This window comes from Gavia stellata, chromosome 5 (assembly GCF_030936135.1).
Source record: "Gavia stellata isolate bGavSte3 chromosome 5, bGavSte3.hap2, whole genome shotgun sequence".
Classification (NCBI taxonomy): domain Eukaryota; kingdom Metazoa; phylum Chordata; class Aves; order Gaviiformes; family Gaviidae; genus Gavia; species Gavia stellata.
Genome location: NC_082598.1, coordinates 48592719 through 48610492, shown reverse-complemented (window position 1 = coordinate 48610492; position 17774 = coordinate 48592719). Strand labels below are relative to the sequence as shown.

The 17774-nt window shown below is 37.8% G+C and overlaps 1 protein-coding gene across 1 annotated transcript in view; it reads right to left on the bottom strand.

Annotated features, from left to right (window-relative positions):
- The window catches only part of DCHS2 (dachsous cadherin-related 2), a gene marked incomplete at its 5' end in the record, with an annotated part of 119179 nt that overhangs the window by 40811 nt on the left and 60594 nt on the right, over positions 1–17774 (bottom strand). Inside the window, 2 exons of the mRNA XM_059818211.1 lie at positions 1392–2411; positions 3687–3923. Coding sequence (XP_059674194.1) covers positions 1392–2411; positions 3687–3923 — 1257 coding nt within the window. The remainder of the gene's footprint in view (positions 1–1391; positions 2412–3686; positions 3924–17774) is intronic.

Below are 17774 nucleotides of genomic sequence, written 5' to 3'. Positions count from 1 at the left end.
ACATGTCTTCTGATACAGCGCTCATCGTGCTATATGCAATTATACATTAAATTTAACGTGAAATAATGATACATGTCTTCTGATACACCTTACTGCCGACATTAAAACCTCAGCTTTCCAAGCTCCATTCCATAGAAACATTCTGTCAATCACAGTTTGCACTTGCACTTTTAGTAGCATATCACATCCTTTACTGTACAGTGGATGCCCCGGAGCAAAGGTATAAAACCGCATGAACCAACGCGCTGACCTTCCAAAGAAATCCATCTGGCCTTTTCTTCACCACACTTCAGGACAGATAATATATGAGCACAGTGTTTTAACTGCTGACAAATGGCCTTTATTATGCCCCTGGGTTAGCAAATTCTCAACATGTCTGTAGATTAAACAGGAACCCTTACGACTCCTGCATATTCTGGTAAACTCAGTGACTAAATCTGACCCAATCTTCTCTCCATCTGCTCAACCATACTCAATATAGCTGTAGATTTGCGGTTGACCAAAGTCCTTCATACAGATAACCACATATTATTTTAAGATCTTCTTGGTTAACCCCTAGTACTCTGTTTGCCTTTAAACTTCCATAAACATACTCAATAGGAACCTGCTTTGAAATGACAATTTTATTTTGAGATTCATACAGAGAACTTCAGGGAGAGCCTATTCACTCCCCATGAGGACAGGACATCTGGGAACAGGAATTTTAAATGAAGGACTTTGCTCACTACATATCATTTTGCTAAAACGGATTATTTACAGTGCCTATGTTCCCTACAGAATTCCCTTCCTCTGGGCTCTACATGCTGTGGTCTGTGGTGTTATACTGTGTGGACATAGTACCTATTACTCAAGGCATTTGGGATTCACTGCAGAGTACACCCTGTGCCGTGAAAAATTTCTCTCAGCCAATTTGATTTCTGTGGTGCCATGTACAACATGAACTCCGTTTTGATGTCACTTACAGAAGTTTTCACAAATATTTTAAATCACTATAGCTGTCAAATGTCATAATTACCTTTACAGTTATTTATGGCTGATCTGTACTTTTCAACTGTACTTGATCACAGGCAATTAAGTTCCTCATATGAACTACTGAAGCTGTAATTTAAACTTCTTTTAATTTCTTACAGTCAAACACTGAAACTTATGACCAAGTGACCAGAATGAAGTCATGAAAAAATCAAATCCTAAGGGTTAGTTCATTTTTCATGAACATGTATTAGATTTATTTCATTCCCCAAATTGTGAAACTCTGAGTTAGAATATTCACATATCAACCCACGAGATCCACAGCAGTTCCTGAAAGCTTTACTACACTTTACTTCCATTCCCTTAAGGAAGGCTGCTTTCCAAAAGCAATATTAGGCAGATTACAAATCATAAAATGCTACCTGTGTTGGAATTCATCTTGAAATACTTTCCGTCAGACAAGAGGAAATAGGAAAGTTGCCCATTTCTTCCTGAGTCTTTGTCAACAGCTGTAATGGTGCCGACCACACCCCTGGGAATTGGATTTTCCTCCATTTCAAAGAAGTAGCTCTCACGCATAAATATGGGAGAATTATCATTTTCATCCAGGACATTAACTATTACCGATGTACTTGCATTTTGCCTGAAGTTTTCGTCCTCGGAGGTGCTGACCAGGACTCTAAAACTTATTATCTGTGCACATTCATAGTCCAAATGTTTCCGAAGATAAATCCAGCCAGTATCAGAGCTGATTCCAAACGCAACAGAATCTGTGCTAGGCTCTAAGGAATACATCAGCTTGAAGGTAACGCTGTGTGGATCAAGTGAGTGGGCTTGAACTTGAAGTATTCGGGCACCTGGAGAGGTAGCTTCACTGATTTCTACTTGATACACCAAGTTTTGAAAAACCAAAGTACGGCTCATCTTCTGCTCTTCAATAATCACCGTCAGCATCAGCAAAGAAGTCAGAGGAGGACTTCCACAGTCTTCAGCTGCTATGTGTAGAGTATATTCCTGCTGCTTATCCGCAAACACTGTTCTGGTGAGGTTTACTACTCCAAGGCTTGGGTCAATGCTAAATGCATTTGACTGCTTGCTTGCAATACTGTATTTGATTGCCCCATTTAGGCCACTATCTTTGTCTTCTGCATGAGCAATGTAGACAGCAGAGCCAGGAGGCTGGGTATGTGAAATAGTTACCTTATCAGATTTGGTAAGAAATACTGGAGGATTGTCATTAATATCTATCACAGATATGTTGACCTGGGTGCTACTGTAGACAGGGGAGTTACCCAACTGCGACTGAACGGTGAGCACCATAACAGACTGAGTTTCATGGTCAAGCTGTTTTTTGATGCGGATGATACCAAACTGGGGGTCAATAGAGAATCTTCCATGCGGATCACCAGAGGAAATTCTGTAAGAAACCACTTCTAAAGAATCTAGAAATGGAAATAACAACAAAAAATGTAAAAAAATATGAAAGTGATAACATTAAGGTTGGTAAGGACATCTGTGAAGAATGCATGCTGTTAAATTTAGCAGAATAAATGTAAGCTACACAGATGTTTGATTTTCTTGGGCTTTTTATGCTTCCTTCTTCCTGCCCCTGGAGCCCTTCAGTAAAATATGACTGTATACAGTTTGTCCTCTTCTGCACTGTTTGATTTTCATCTCACTGGTATGATAAAACTCTACAGAGAAAATAGTATAATAGACTCTTGTTTTCCCCTGATCTAAAATACAGAAAAAACACTCCTATAAGTTAGTCTTATGGGAGTAATTTCACTACACACAGGCATTTGCTATAGCAAGGAATTAAACAGGTGGCAGTTCTCTGAAAGAACTGCATTTTACTGAACTTACTGTTCATGGATGACCATTGCTATAACCCTTATACAACAGATGCTACCTAAAGCAAAAGCTGTCTAAAGGTTCAGGCTTCTTACCAAGGCCACTCCGCAGGTGCTACTTCACCCTGAGGACAGTGGTCAATGCACTGTCCTTCCAAGAAGAAAAAAATGGGAGGACCTGACAATCAAACTTATGTAAAACCTCTGCCTCTACCACCTTACATGTACAGATCCATCATCAAGCTGGTACGTGGACTCATGGTTCCTACTGCTCTGCATAGGAACCAAATATATATGACTCTCAGGACAGGGTCTTTTATGACTACAGCCTGGCAGGAGCTAACCGTTTCCCTCTAAAAACGATAATGAAACCAAATGGATTAAATACATTTTCAAAAGGTCCCATGAACATGCATCTGGACTTCACCACTTAATTTGAGAAAATGTGGGGGTTTTTTTGTTTTTTTGTTTGTTTGGAGTTTTTGAGGGGGGTTGGTTGTTTGGGTTTTTTTAGCAGCACTTCACATCCCTTAACACAAGCCACACCATCACACAGACCCTTCCTTACACAGGCTTCCCACCTCCCTATTTACAATTATAGAAATCCATCTGGAAAAAAATGGAGGCAGTTGCCAATCCCCATGGACCACCACGGAGAGTACCACGAATTTCCATCTGTTCTAAAGAGCATCCTGATACAGCAGTGATTACACCAGTTGCTGTAAATACCAACAGTAAATACTATTTAATGCTTGACAGACTGAATTAATAATGTGAAAGTTTTAAAAAAATTATCTGCAGATATTTCCAGTTAACGGTCACAACAAAAATGCAATGTAATCTCTGACTGAGCATGCAACTTACTTGGAGGCTCTCTGGCCTTTACGGTGCCAATCAGGCTGTCTTCAGGTGCATCTTCAGGAACAGAAAAAGTATACCGGGATCTCTCAAATACAGCAGGGGCTGAAGTGGTCTGAAGGATGTTTACCGTGACGGCTGCATTGGTGGCAGAAGGCAGGCCACCCCCATCCCGCGCAGAAACAGTCAGGAAGAGCGCAGAACGCGCCAGGTGGCCAAGAGCTGAGATCAGGTAAATAATTCCTGAAAGTATATAGAAAAGACCTCAAATAAAACATCCACACAAACAGGATTGAAGCCCCAGAACACAAATCTTAGGAGCAGTGAGCTCTGTGGAAAGCATCTGGGAAGCAATCACTTGATGTCTGATCACAAGTTTCTGGTAAAATACCCTTTAATAGTAAATTTCAAGGTCTGTTGAATTTGCAAGCTGCTAACAATTATGTTTTATATAAACTATATGAAATAAGTAATTCTTTGAAAAGAAAATGCAACATTCTGTCCAGAAATACAGCACTTTGGATGTGCCTTCCTCAAGATAAATACATTTTCATCCTTTAACTCTGATGAATGAGACTAGCAGTCTCCAAATACACTCTCTTCTGATTGCTAAAATAAGTCTTTAGTAATATCAGGTAATTATGCCCAATTTTCTAATACTATGTATATTATTACAGACACCCACATCTAACTATTATTACCTAAGATGGTACTATGAATAGAAAGAATGAACATGGCAGGAATCCTGTCCCATCTTCTACAGTAAAAGCTTGTATGGACTTCAAATAAAGCTTTGTTTGAGTGAAGACTTCAGTCTCAGCAATGAGAATTACATCCAGACCATAGCTCTCTATGGGATGTTCATAACGGTCCACAACAATTATCCAAAACTGATACTTGTTAATTGTTCCGTGAAACACAGTCATTCGTTGTCCTTTGCAAGCAAATGAAGGATTTATAAATTAAGATATAAATCCACAAATAAATCATTAGCCTTTAGAGAACTCTGAAATGTCTCATCTAGATGAAGTGAACATGAATACTTAAAAATACAGCAGATCACAGTATGTTTGTTATTTCATAAATAGTATAACTAAATTATAACCTGAGGCACACAGTTGAAGACCAGGTGCTTTCAGCCAGGTAAAAGATGGAATAAGGAAATGTAATTATGTCCTAGAAAGCATTAATACTGTTTTGTCTTATCCTTTCTAGCATCTTCTCTATCACTGAGCAGGAGGAAGAACACTTTCAACTTATTCTAAGGTGGCAAAAATCCCTCAATATTCTAAGACCCTTTGGTAGTCACAGATTTTTGCCACACACAGAGAGCTATTTGTAAAGCAAGGTTTTCAACATGAAAATGAAGACAAGGGCTGAAAAAACGCAAGAAAATTCTTCTTAGCAGTGGCTGAGTTTAACTAAATATACACTAAATGCTGAAATTGCAGTGAGCTAAGTAGTAAGGTTGCAGTAAACTCAAGCGATTCAACTCATAGGGACAATTCTCTGAACACCAAAAGGTATTTTTAAGAAAACACCTATGCTTTTTGTAGAAGCTGATGAAGACACAAAACCTCTAGCAGCTCAGTAAAAACAAACCGTTAAACTTTGAGCTACCTTTGTAATTTCCTGGCTCTCAAGACAGGTTTAGTAGGAATAACGTTTGGCATTCAAGTAGGACATTTAGTGGTCCTATTTGTCAGACAAGGTAAAAATTACATTTAACTCAAAGCGCCTTAAGAGAATCAGTATATGATTCAATTACAATATATCTTCTCAAAATTTAGTGTGGAGCCACAACACTAATTTGCTACAATGCATTTTAAAGCAGAATAATGGAAAATATATAAAATCCTTATAAATATTCAAATGTACATGTGGTATACTTTCCAACTATACTGCCAGGACATTATATAATAACAAACTGTGTCTTGACATGCTCAAAATGCATTCAAAGGGTCGTCAGGATCAAGGAAGAATGCTTTCCACTAACAACAGAGGACACTTATTCCAGTGTGACAAACTACAGTAAAATCTCAATAGAGATACAGATGAATTCAGAATTCATTGCTAATCCAGCTCCTATGCCAATAACTGATGCATTTCCAAGAATCAACCTTATTTTGGCCTTTTTTTATTCTTTTTTGTCTTCTGATGATTGGGTTTTACAATTAGTTAGACAGCTCAACAAAGTAGTCTTCCAAGGACATAAACTTTCAGCATTTCCTGAGGTAATCTGAGCAACTGTAGCTTGAAGGAAAAAGGGTTTTGATCTTCTTTTTCCCAGAGGTTAAGCGTATAAACATGGATTTTAAACACTGTCACTGTCAAATTAAATGAAACCAATCAAATGGACTGTATTTTACTAACTTGACCAATTGGGTATTTTTCCTATTGACAAGGCCAAAATTATCTCATTCCCATTTTGGATACTTCAAGATGTATGTGAAGAGTGGGAAAACTTCTACAGAAAAGCATCATGTTGAGATTTTTACTCTAAAGCCATAACTAATGACTTCAGAACATCCCTGAAGGGTGGAGCAAACAGTGCTCTACTCCAGGAACTCCGAAGACCTGGTGGAACAGAAATATTTCAGAACCAAAACTTCCTTCTCTGCTGACCTAGACAGCTTACAGCACAGTCCATGCCAGTTCAGCTACAGAAAGCAGACAGAAAATAAAATGGATAGAAGAGTTTACTTTCTCTCTTCATTCTTTTGCTGTGTCCTAGGGAGGGAAGGAACTAGGCAAGTACATCTCACCAACTCAGGACTCTCTTGCAGGACCAGGGACACCCTAAGAACAGTGGCAGATTCCAAGTAAAAAGCGTATGTCTTCCATATGGTTCCTTCCAGCCTCAAAACTAGTATGCATGAAATTTTATAACCCAGTTTGATTTTTAATTATATATATTCTGTTTCTTTCAGCATTTGTAGGACTGGGCATTAGCTTTGCATCTGGTGATATATAATCTATACAGACATTTGAGACAGCTCTACCATATGTTGGGGAACATGCCACATTAGGCTCTATTATGGCACCATATGGTGGGTAAGCAGCATCTGGGATCCTACTTTGTATGTGGTTAGGTAAAAACACCAGACTGTGACTAAAAAGGACAGTGATGACCACTTGGGTCAAAAGTAGCTGCCAGCATACCTCAGAGCAGCCTGGCTAGCTGTATGTGATCTGCTGAAGTACAGTGCAGGAGATCCCCTAGTACTACATCACAAAGGCAGAAACACGGGGCTAACTGCAAGAAGCACACGGCAGGAACTAGCTGTGTAAGTCACACATTCGGTGTGCGAAATTCAACAGAGGTATGCCTCACTAAGTAACAGGCTGAAGACGAGTCAAAGTATTCCTTTCTTTCCTGTTCTGTAATTAAGAAAAGACAGTGGCTTATTATTGTTATTACCATAGTCATTTGCAGCCTGCAATTTGTGGCGTCAGAGAATTTAAAAGGCAATTAGGTTGCTGTGGTACAGAATACATTCTTCCATTATGAAAAACAGTTCCTAGAAATGCTGATGATGGAAAGGGAATAATGAGATGGCTCCTCTGCGAGGAACGTGTTACCGAGACCAGAGCTCCCAGCAGGGCACCACACAGACACGAGCGTGGTTCCACTTTCAGAAGTCACTGTGTGAAAAATGCCGCCTTCTTTCTTATAGCTTGGCTCCCCCTATATATGGACAGTCTTATCTGCTGCCTTTATTAACATTTAATTCCCACTTTTAAAATTTATTGTTTATATTACTGCAGTGCCTTGAAGATTTTACCTTTGGTAATTCCGCATTCTGCACGAGAGAGAGCCAGAATAAATTCTGCTTCATAGGTGAGCAATCATATAATTACATAACAGATAAAGCATTAACATCCAGCCTCACTTACACCTTGGCAATCTCATTTTCTTGACTAGATCTGCATGGGTGTAACTGACTGCAGATTCCAACCTTTATAAATGAAGAACATGACCCAAAGACTGCCTATCATGATTTGCATACACATTTTAAACAGAATCTGCAACGCTGGTTGCATGTTAGCAACTGCCACCACCGCAAGCTGTAGTTTGGGAACAGCTCTGCTCCAGGGCAGGTGAGCTCAGCACAGCCAAGTTGGAATTTACAGATGTTTTGCTGCAGAACATACTGGCTAGCATAAACCGTTGCAATGGTTTTGGGGTTTCAATGTATGGTGAGAGCTAGTACTAATGAAGGGCGAAATCATGACTGTCAACTCTTTGGCCTGTTTCATACTTCGTCACTCACTGTATGTGCTAGGGCACTAACTTCCAAGAAGTTCTTGCTCTCCACTTTGTGCCTACGAACAACGAAAGATAAATGAAGCCAACATTTGCCCAGAATGTGAAAATGCATTAGTGAAAGACAGGACTCTGTGGCACCCACCGTCCTCTGGCAATGACAAAGTTTCTTGTGGGATTTTGTTGTTCTTATTGTCACGGAGATGCACCCTACTCCACAGTTAGGTTAGCTGCTAAGTGCTGTTTATCAAGAGTTAAAGGCAGGAAGCAGGGGCCCGCATATAATGATTCTTCTGAAATACATTTCGGATCATCTTCACGACCCTGTGTTCAGTCCTAACATTATAACAGCATACATTACCAAAGTAGGTTCACTCACCAAAAGCACTTTTTGTACAGCAGAAATAATACTGATTATCCCAATAGGATTTCCACACATACCTCTAGCTGACCACTTTGAAAACCTATCTGTTTTTCCACAGGGTCCTCATATAAGCAAAGCAAAAACAAGCCCTAAGTTTATAGCCATTTGTAGGTAAACAAAAAAATTTTCCACTGGTCAAGCAGTGCAGATGAAAAGCTAAAAATCAGGACGCACCAACTTCAACACCGAAGTCTGGATTGCATAAAAATGTGTACTCATTTAAATAGCTTCCAATATTTTCTCATTGTTCATGAAATAAAAAAGCAACTTTAGAACATGGCAAGAGGAATAAAATCAACAGCTATCAATAGCGTTCCCCTAAGACCACGAAACCGAACGCCCTAACAACTTTAAATGATGGCAGTATTTCTTCAGCAAATATCCTAGGATGGGTCAGCTGGCATGACCTGACACGCAGCTCAGACAGTAAGCAGATGGCAAAAAGGTACATACAGTTCTTCACCCCAATTCACCTTCAAAGCCACTGGACCTGCTGTTTAATACTGCCTAGGTCAGCGCTGACCCACTGACCTGCTCAGAGCATGTCTCGCCCAACCTAGCACGCCAGCTTCTCAGTGTGGAGATACACGTACAGCTTTGCTTTTTATGCACTTTTTATGTGTCTGAAAAATATTCAGGATGAGCATAGACAGGGTAATCCTCCAAAAGGAGGATGCAGTTAGGGGGTGTAGACTTTGCATTAACATTAAAATGTTCTAGGGAAGAACGATAATGTTTCTGCTTGACATTTCTATTTAACTTTATCTGACTCATTGCCCATCCTCTAATCTCAGCATTGCATTTAGGTTTCAGTTTTAGCAATTTACCTGTATTTAAAATGCACCTTTTTTAGTGAAGCTGCTTTCTTGATGGTAACCATAACAACACTCTGCAAAATGCGCTGTTTGAAGAGCTGGTTTAATAACTGTCAGGGGAAAGGAAAGAATTAATGGGGAATTACATTGTTATTTACAGTCTATCTGCTGTAATACACACAGCTTCAGTTTATAGGAAAAGGCTTTAAAAAGCTTAATCTTGACAGCACAAACACTCTTTTGAGTTTCAGTGAATAAAAGGACTATTGCAAGTTTGAAAGAATTCGGTATTTTAATGTTTTTGTAGTAAATAACTGATTCAACTTGTATCAATCTCCTACCTACACTTGTACAGAAGCCTCATACCCCTCCACTGGGAATGCTTTCAACAGTAGCTCCTCTCTGGCAGATTTTTGTGCTAATCTCATAGTTTTCCTCTTAAAAAAGGAAATATAAATAAAATAGCTTAGTGTCTACAACCACTACTATTTAAACATACTGTATTTAATCACAAGACTTCATTTAGCATATGAAAGTCTTTTCCAGAGCATGTAATCCAAATCCAACCAGGTTGGTAATTTGCAACATAAGGAACCAGTACCTGGATCTATAAGGTATTATACACAGTTTTAACACTGTGGCTCTCCCAGAAGCACAACATTACTATTTTAAATACTACAGGTTACACACAATTTTAGTGAGCTAAGAAGTATTCATCAACACCCAAAATATTAATTTCCAAATAAGGCAGTTTCATTATTCACAAGCAGAATATCCACTTGAGCACCAGCCTCTAATGTCAGGCAAGAGAGGGAATGAGTCCAGTATTAGAATGGTTTTGTATCATCTAGGCTCAATTTTCTGTTACACAAGTGCTTTTCAGACAAATTCTTGCAATGCACTATTTTGGGATGCAAATTTTTTGTCTCTAGAGACTACAGTCTGCTAGTTTAGGAGGTCACATGCCTCCTAGTGCTCAGAGGCAGGTAAAGGAACATGTAAAGCTGGCCTCTTTGAGCCTTCCCATCTGCTATCTAACCATGAAAAGGTTGAACACAATTCCGCAACTTGAAGAAGTGAGCTAGAGGACTGGACTTAAAAACATAAAGTGGTACTTATATTTGCATAACCAGCTTTTTGGATGAAGTGTTTAGCCTATTTGTTATCTGAACACCACCAAAATTTTAAATTCTCTATCTAAATTTTATATATTTTTTTTTCACAATTTTAATTCCAGGCAATATTAATATTTTAGTAGTGCTTTCCATGTATGGTTCAAAGTATACTACAAAACAAGTTAGCATGATGGTTGGTTTTTTTGTATGGAAAGAACTTATTTATAAAGCATCCTCTGTAAATGTCCTCAGGTGCTGGACCAACCTAAAACAATGCTCATGAACCCCATGAAAAATTGCAGACAGATAAGCAAAATTCATAATGCTTTTTTCCAATGATTTTGAGAAGCTGAGAATTTAAAGAAGGCAAATTTTTTAGAGCAGCGGTTCTACCAATTAATGCTATTGTATTTAAAAAGTTCGGTTGCCTATTGATTTTATGAGAGATGACGAATCCCTAAGGAAAATGTATGCAACAGTAAGAGCCCATCAAAGAAAGGTCTCTAACAGAAGATGGATGAGACACATTCAGAGTTTTCCAGACCCCTACATTCGTACTAAAATGAGTGTTTCATTGAACAAGCTTTCAACAAAGAGCGAGCAAAGCAAGCTGAACGTGCCCCTGCCAGCTACAAGCCAGGCAGCAGCACTCAACACGCTGCCAGCCGCAGAATGGCCCCACGCTCCCCATTCAGCAAGAAATGGCAGTGCTGTAGCTATGAAGTCCCCAGTACATGTGGCTATTCTGAGCAAGGAGGCTGCTCCACTTTGCCCAAAATGCTTAAAGAAATATTAATAGGGTAAAAAAAAATAGTCCTACAACTCCAACTTTAATCAAGTGATTACAACACCCACCAGAAGGCAAATAGATCCAATGTTGCTCAAAGCAAAGGAAGAACTCAACTGGGTCTTTCTGGTGACCACAGCAATCACTGAACTGTTAGGGATTTCAGTTCCTCACTTACTTTGTGAATCTATTGCTTCATTTGCTTTATTTTTAATGTTCAAGTCAAATGAAACATTTCCCTTGAGCCTTTTCATCCCATTTTAAATTTCAACATAAAAAACCCTCAAATTGTCAACAAATTTGTATTTGCTATATATTCTTCAGAATACTGTCAAATCTAACATTCAGCTCCTAAAACATCTCATTTTCTACAGTACATATTAAAAGAAACCTGGAGATACTGAACTGACTGATTGTCATGTTAATCCATTGCTGTCTCACTACTTCAACCTACTATAAACCTCGCAGGACAGGACTAGGTTTCTTTGTTTGCTTAGTACAATGCTAATGTTAGTACAACAAAGGTTTTATGACTCACCATAGGACATCAAAACTAAACTTAATACAGAAAAAACAAGTATTACTTTGATGTAGCTTTCTCTATATTGTACTATTACGTGTTTAAATAATTCTTCCCTAACAGAAAAAAAAACAAACCACCAAACAGACTAATTTATCAGTAAAGCAGCATATGACCAAAGAGACGTAATTTGCTGTTGCAGGAAGATCTCCTCTGGTTCTGCCTTGTTTTGTTTCCTGTTTCCTTTAATCTGACATAATAGTAACTCAGAGTATGTTTGTTGTCTGATTGCATACGAAAAGAACACTTCCACATAAAACATGAGTTTTAAAAAAAAAACACACCAAAAATCAGGACTCTGCCCTGGTGAACGGCTGTATTTTCAAAGACAAAGGCAGAGCCTTCCCCATGCAATCTACACAGCTCCAGCACTGCCACACCATCCTACAGGGTCACCTTTGCTTGCTTAGCTTATTGATGTTTTCCAAAAACATCTTTTTAATCAAAGACCTTTTCAATCAAGCTGCCAGCCTGCAGATCCAAAAATAGCTCAGTGCACAACCTGGTAGCAAAACTCGACTGCCATGGTAACCGGAGATGGTATTTCTTTGAAGGCACTGTACCAAAAGATGCATGTTTCCAGCACAGATACAGAATGAAGCCTAATATAAGCCCAATAAGATATATTTGCTGTTCTTATATTAAGAGCATTATGAAGCATTCCAGATGCTCATCTTAATCCTAACAAACTGATTTTCTGCTACATTCACTCCCCTACTATGTTAATTTTAACAGTCCAACAGCGTGAAGGCATTTTGCCAAGGTTATCTGCTCTCTTTGTGTGACCTGCTGCTTTCTTCTTTTCTTTAGGTTAACTGAGAACATGAAGTACATTAAGTACATCTGCACTTAAGACCCATACAGTCTCTATTGAAGAAAAGCGTTGATTGTCTAACTTTACTGTACAAATCTCATGTTATTCCTCCCCTCCAAAATGGGAGGTTTGGGCATAATTTTTTCCTTTTCTCCATTTTTCTTGTCAGCCCACATCATCTGTGCAATGCCATGGGATTTTGCTCTTTGTCTCATCTGGTGGGTTCTTCTGTTTCTGAGATCTGACATTGACTTAACTACAAGAAATGGGGGTGGACTAGAGTGTTTTTGTAAATACTTTGCATTGTATCATGCACAATGGATGTCAAGTACATGTGTCACCCCACTATTGCATGGTTGAGTTTTTGGCACACAACTTGTAGGAATTTTTCTCTTTCTAGATGGTTGATTCTATTGGATTTTATTCATAAAAGAAAAGAGACACATACATTAAAGACCTGGCACTGGGGATATTTTTTCATGCTGTTCTGCTACACAGCTTTCTATCAGGGCCAAAATCTGCACTCTCACACTTACTACAGCAAATTTTGTGTGCTTCAAGGAGAATATACTGTTTACTGTATTCTTTATGTTAGGTTTCTCATTAGAGGAGATCTCAGTGAAGGTAAACGTCCACCAATTACTCAGCTGAGACCGCTAGTTTTTCCTTTGTGACTAAACTCAAAAAAAATTCTTCAAAGGTGAAAACTTAGTGAGCTAAACCAATGTTTCAGACATATTCCTCTGATTTGCAGCATTCTGAATATGCTATCAATTTCGTATGAAAGATCAGAAAAACAGTAATTGAAGAAACTGCAGTTTAAAAAAAAAAGTGGCCTCAAAATGTTCCAAAATAAAACACTCCTCATTTTAAATGTTATTTATGTGAACCTCTTCATATGTTTAGCAAATGTACTACATGCTGTATGAAAATGCCAAAAGTAGTTTAAAAATAAACTATTTTTTCCTACAATACTATATGAAAACATCATTAATCATAATAAAAATGGCCTTATTTTCTTTAGAAAGGATACATCCCCATTTTACTTTGATGTATATTACAATCTGCTATATATTAAACATTGTATAATAGATGGAGTTAAGCAAAGTTTGGATTTTTTTTTTTTCCTCCAAAAGAAATTTTGGTATTTCATTTTTTTTTTTTTCAACCTGTATTGTAATAAAAATAAAGCAAAACTTTTTCATGCAATGAAAATCTCCTAAGATGCGACTGTTAAACAACAATACTTCCATTTTCTTCAATAAAACAAAACTTGTCAACGTCCTTAACTGGAATGAATCTATTCTGGTGCTCTGAACCAAATAAAAAAGTTTATTTTAAGTCAGTTTGACATTAAGTTGCATTTACATATGGTGCCATAGTACAGTAATGGAAGTAGTACAGCACTAAACTACACACTGCCAAAACAAAAAAAATATACCAGTGGAGGGACCATTCTGCACAAACTCTACTCTTAACCCCTTCTTTTGCATCTGTTACCAAGCACTGTTAAAGGGACAAAATACTGGACCTAAATCTGCCTTTTGGCTGATTAAGTTAATAACTCTTGTATTCTTAAATTTGCATGTCCTTCAGATGTATTCCTCCATTCATTCTTCTCCAATGCATTAAGCTCCTAGACTTTTCCACATCTCTTCCAGGACGTTTTAGCTGCATGATGCCCTATGCTCATCAGATAAAAAGAAATCAGAATGCGTCTTAAAGGAAATTAATGAACTTTCAGCAAGCCAAAATTTGCTTAAAAGAATGCTCATTTTGCAAAAGCTGTACTTTGTGCTGAAAAAAAAAAAATTAATGACCAGCTCTTCCAACAAAGCCTGTCTGTTGTACTCAATATGTATTTTTTGGTGTAAATAAGTAACAGATGGTATAATGACAAAAGGTTGATCCAAGTATCTTCAAGTCAATGGAAAGATCTCCAAAATCCTCACAGAAGCATTCTCAGTGAAATACAAAGGAGCATAGTCACAGCCTCTGTTTTAGGCATCTAATTTAGGTAGGGTTCACAGAAACACAAGCCTAAATTCTTATATAGTCTAAAGAAAGAAACACAGAAACCCAGTTAAATGCTTATACTGCTGTAATGTACACTGTGTTAATGCTACTTTCTCTACATCCTTTTCATACTAGGTTTAAATGACTAATACCTCCAAATAAACACAAATCAATGGCTGCTCCCTTTTACTTAGCCTTCATGAGAGTTTTCTCTGCACAGAGTGACTAGCTAAGGGACTTGTTCTAAGAATATGAACAGACCATTTACCTGAAAACTGACACATGAAGTCACACTGACCCAAAATAATTTTCAAAGACTATTATTGATTTTGTTGATTTGAAACAGCTTCCTTGAAACAGGGCTATAGTAAGATGATAACTGTCTTTTTATCCAGCTCTCAAGAAGAGTATCACTAAGATCAACGGAAAAATTAACTATATGCCCTTGGGTGAAGGAAAATATTAATGCTTGCAACATAATGAAAGTTCATAAATTCAGTTGTTAATCCCAAAGTCTTAAAGTTAAGTACTGCATAAATTTTCTGCCACACTTGTGATTGTATCCTATGACTTACATTTTTAATTACCTGCTCAGCCCTAACTAGAAATACACTGTCTTTCAGATAGCTTGTTAGGTAACGATGGGAAAATAAACAAACATAGTTCAAACAGTTTCTTAGCCAGAAGGGCTCTTCGACTTGCGCTGTTCTAATCAATTCACAAGTGCTGTTCATAGATCATGCATGGATCAGATATCTACAAAAGGAAACATAATGAAGCCAAGATGTTGTTTACACCAACACTAGAAACAAACGATAGCAAGAGTCACGAACTAGCAGAGGAACTGGTTTACAGTTCCCTATCCATACATTTTTCTAGTTACACAGTTCTTAAAGTGGTTTTTCTTGTGGACAGTCTATCATCAATCAAATGAAAAATACTTCATTTCAATTTTTTCCTCAAAGGGAAATGCAATACATGTTATTCACGAGTATAAGAGCATATCGCAAACAAAAAATGCAGTATCTAAAAGCTAAAATAGCAAACAAATACCACTAATAAATACTTGCTTAGAATTAAAAAAAACACTTTTTAATGGAATATCTATCTGCTCAACGAAAGGCTCTTCCTTCCCACTCCCATTGAATATATCTATATATGACATCTACATGTCACAGGGCTTGAAACAGGAGTTGGAGTCCCTTCAAGGAGCTTGGATGTGGCTTGACGTCATAATATCTATGTATCAAAAGTGCCATTGATATATTCTATACAGTCAGTGGTTGACCAGCTGGTATGATATCCTGGTATGATATGTGTTGTAAACACAGCTCACTATGCAAAGCTAAAAGCTTTCTTGATACATCTATACAATTGCTTTAAGAAACCAACAGCCAGAAGCAAGCCATAGCAGTGAAGAATTTGGGTTACAGTTTTTATTTCATTATTTTATCACTTTCTTTTTTAAAAATGAAAAAGGGAATCAGGGAAAAAAGTAAATCTCTAGTGAGTATTCTAAGTGCAGGACTCCAAAAACACCCCCAAAGAAAACTACAGTAAGATAGATTTTCAAATCCACAATCTAGATGCCGTAAAATAGAAATTACATATGCCATGGAGAACAGCGTCACCTTGCATATGATTTTAATGTACTGTAGTGTAATGTGACAAACTGTTAGCTACTAATTAATTTAAATCTCATACTACTTAAATACCTCTGTCCACTTCTACGTATAGTGCTAAGGGCTACAATGAACATAATAAGTCAAAAAGACTAATTCACTGATTTTCATTCCTCATTTCTAAAGGCTCTATCAGTGAGAAAAATTAATCATTTAAAAAATAAAACTTATCAGGAAGGCAAATTCATGGAAGACTCCAATACCATCGCTGTGCCTACTTTTAGGTCCTCTAATAATTAAAAGAGCAGATAAACCAGAATATGCCACACTGCAAATTGGAAAAACTGCAGGACGCATCAGTAACAGACCGCACGTCCACAAGAACAGAAAACCAAAGATCAAAACTGTAATATGATCTTGTTTGGCTTATGGGTCTGGGGATTCACCTCCTGAAGAATTCTTATTTCTTGTCATACTTGTCCATTGCCTTCTGTTCACAAAATGCAGCCCACATAACTACATAAAGTCCCTCACATAACCTTCAGAGAGACACATCTAAATTAGGCCATATATCAAAGGATATGAAGGCAGCTTTAGCACGATGAAAACTGGAAAATGTTCCTGTTCTAACAAGAAGTAAGGAGGAAGAGCTCAAAAATCTCTGTGCCCTGAGCCACTTGTTTCATCTCCTTCTGAATACAGAACAGCTTTCGCAGCTATTTAACCCGCAAAGACTGCAGAACTTCTGTGTGATAGATTAGCAATTTTAATGGTTATTTTGTTTATAATGTTTATTTTTGCCAAGAGTTTAAAAATCATTCTGCTTGCCAGTGACTGAGCATAAGCGTGATTGTAGGTAGCTGTGGAAGAATATTAAAAGTAAACAGTGTATTCTTCAGAAAAAACCCACACACACTGTTAATATTAAAAAGTTAAAATCAGACACAGCCTGACCTGGTGAATTACCTGGGAGATCTGATTACGTGCAATCAGATTCCAAATACTATAATTTGGGAATAGTGTCTCTGACCTAAATGCTCTTTTCATCATGAAATGTCAGCAATAATGACCTCAAGCAACGTCACCCTGTATTTGGTCTGCCTTTGATAAAATACCATGATAGATCCGCAAGATAGTAGTAACTTATAAACTTATAGGGTCTTCATGATTAAGCATGACATTTTTCCTATACTAAGTGCCAAAACTGGAAAAAAAGGCCAAAAGGTCACAATCTGAGGAAGAAGCCTTTCAAAAAGAGAGGACCACAGCAGAGCCCGTGCTGCTAGCACGATCCACAGGGGCTCTCTCTGACAAGCTTGCTGGGGCGGTTTTAAAATGAGGAGTTAAATGCCTGTGGAGATCCGGCTCCCTAATTATTGATTGACCTATAGGTTTTTGGCATCAGTTATGCCCCAGAGAATCTGATTTGACAGGCAGTTAAAAGTCCACAGTTCAATAAATTCTGAAATAGCCAAGACAAGCAGACCAACTTCCTAAGAAGATTAGTTTCTTCTGTTCATCAGAATATTTTGGGGGACCCTGTAAGAAAGTGAAAATAGGCACCATTTTGAAAGAATAGAGCCTTGCAACGTTTCACATGCCAAACAGCCAATATATACACATGTACAACAGCCCAAAAAATTCTTCAAACATG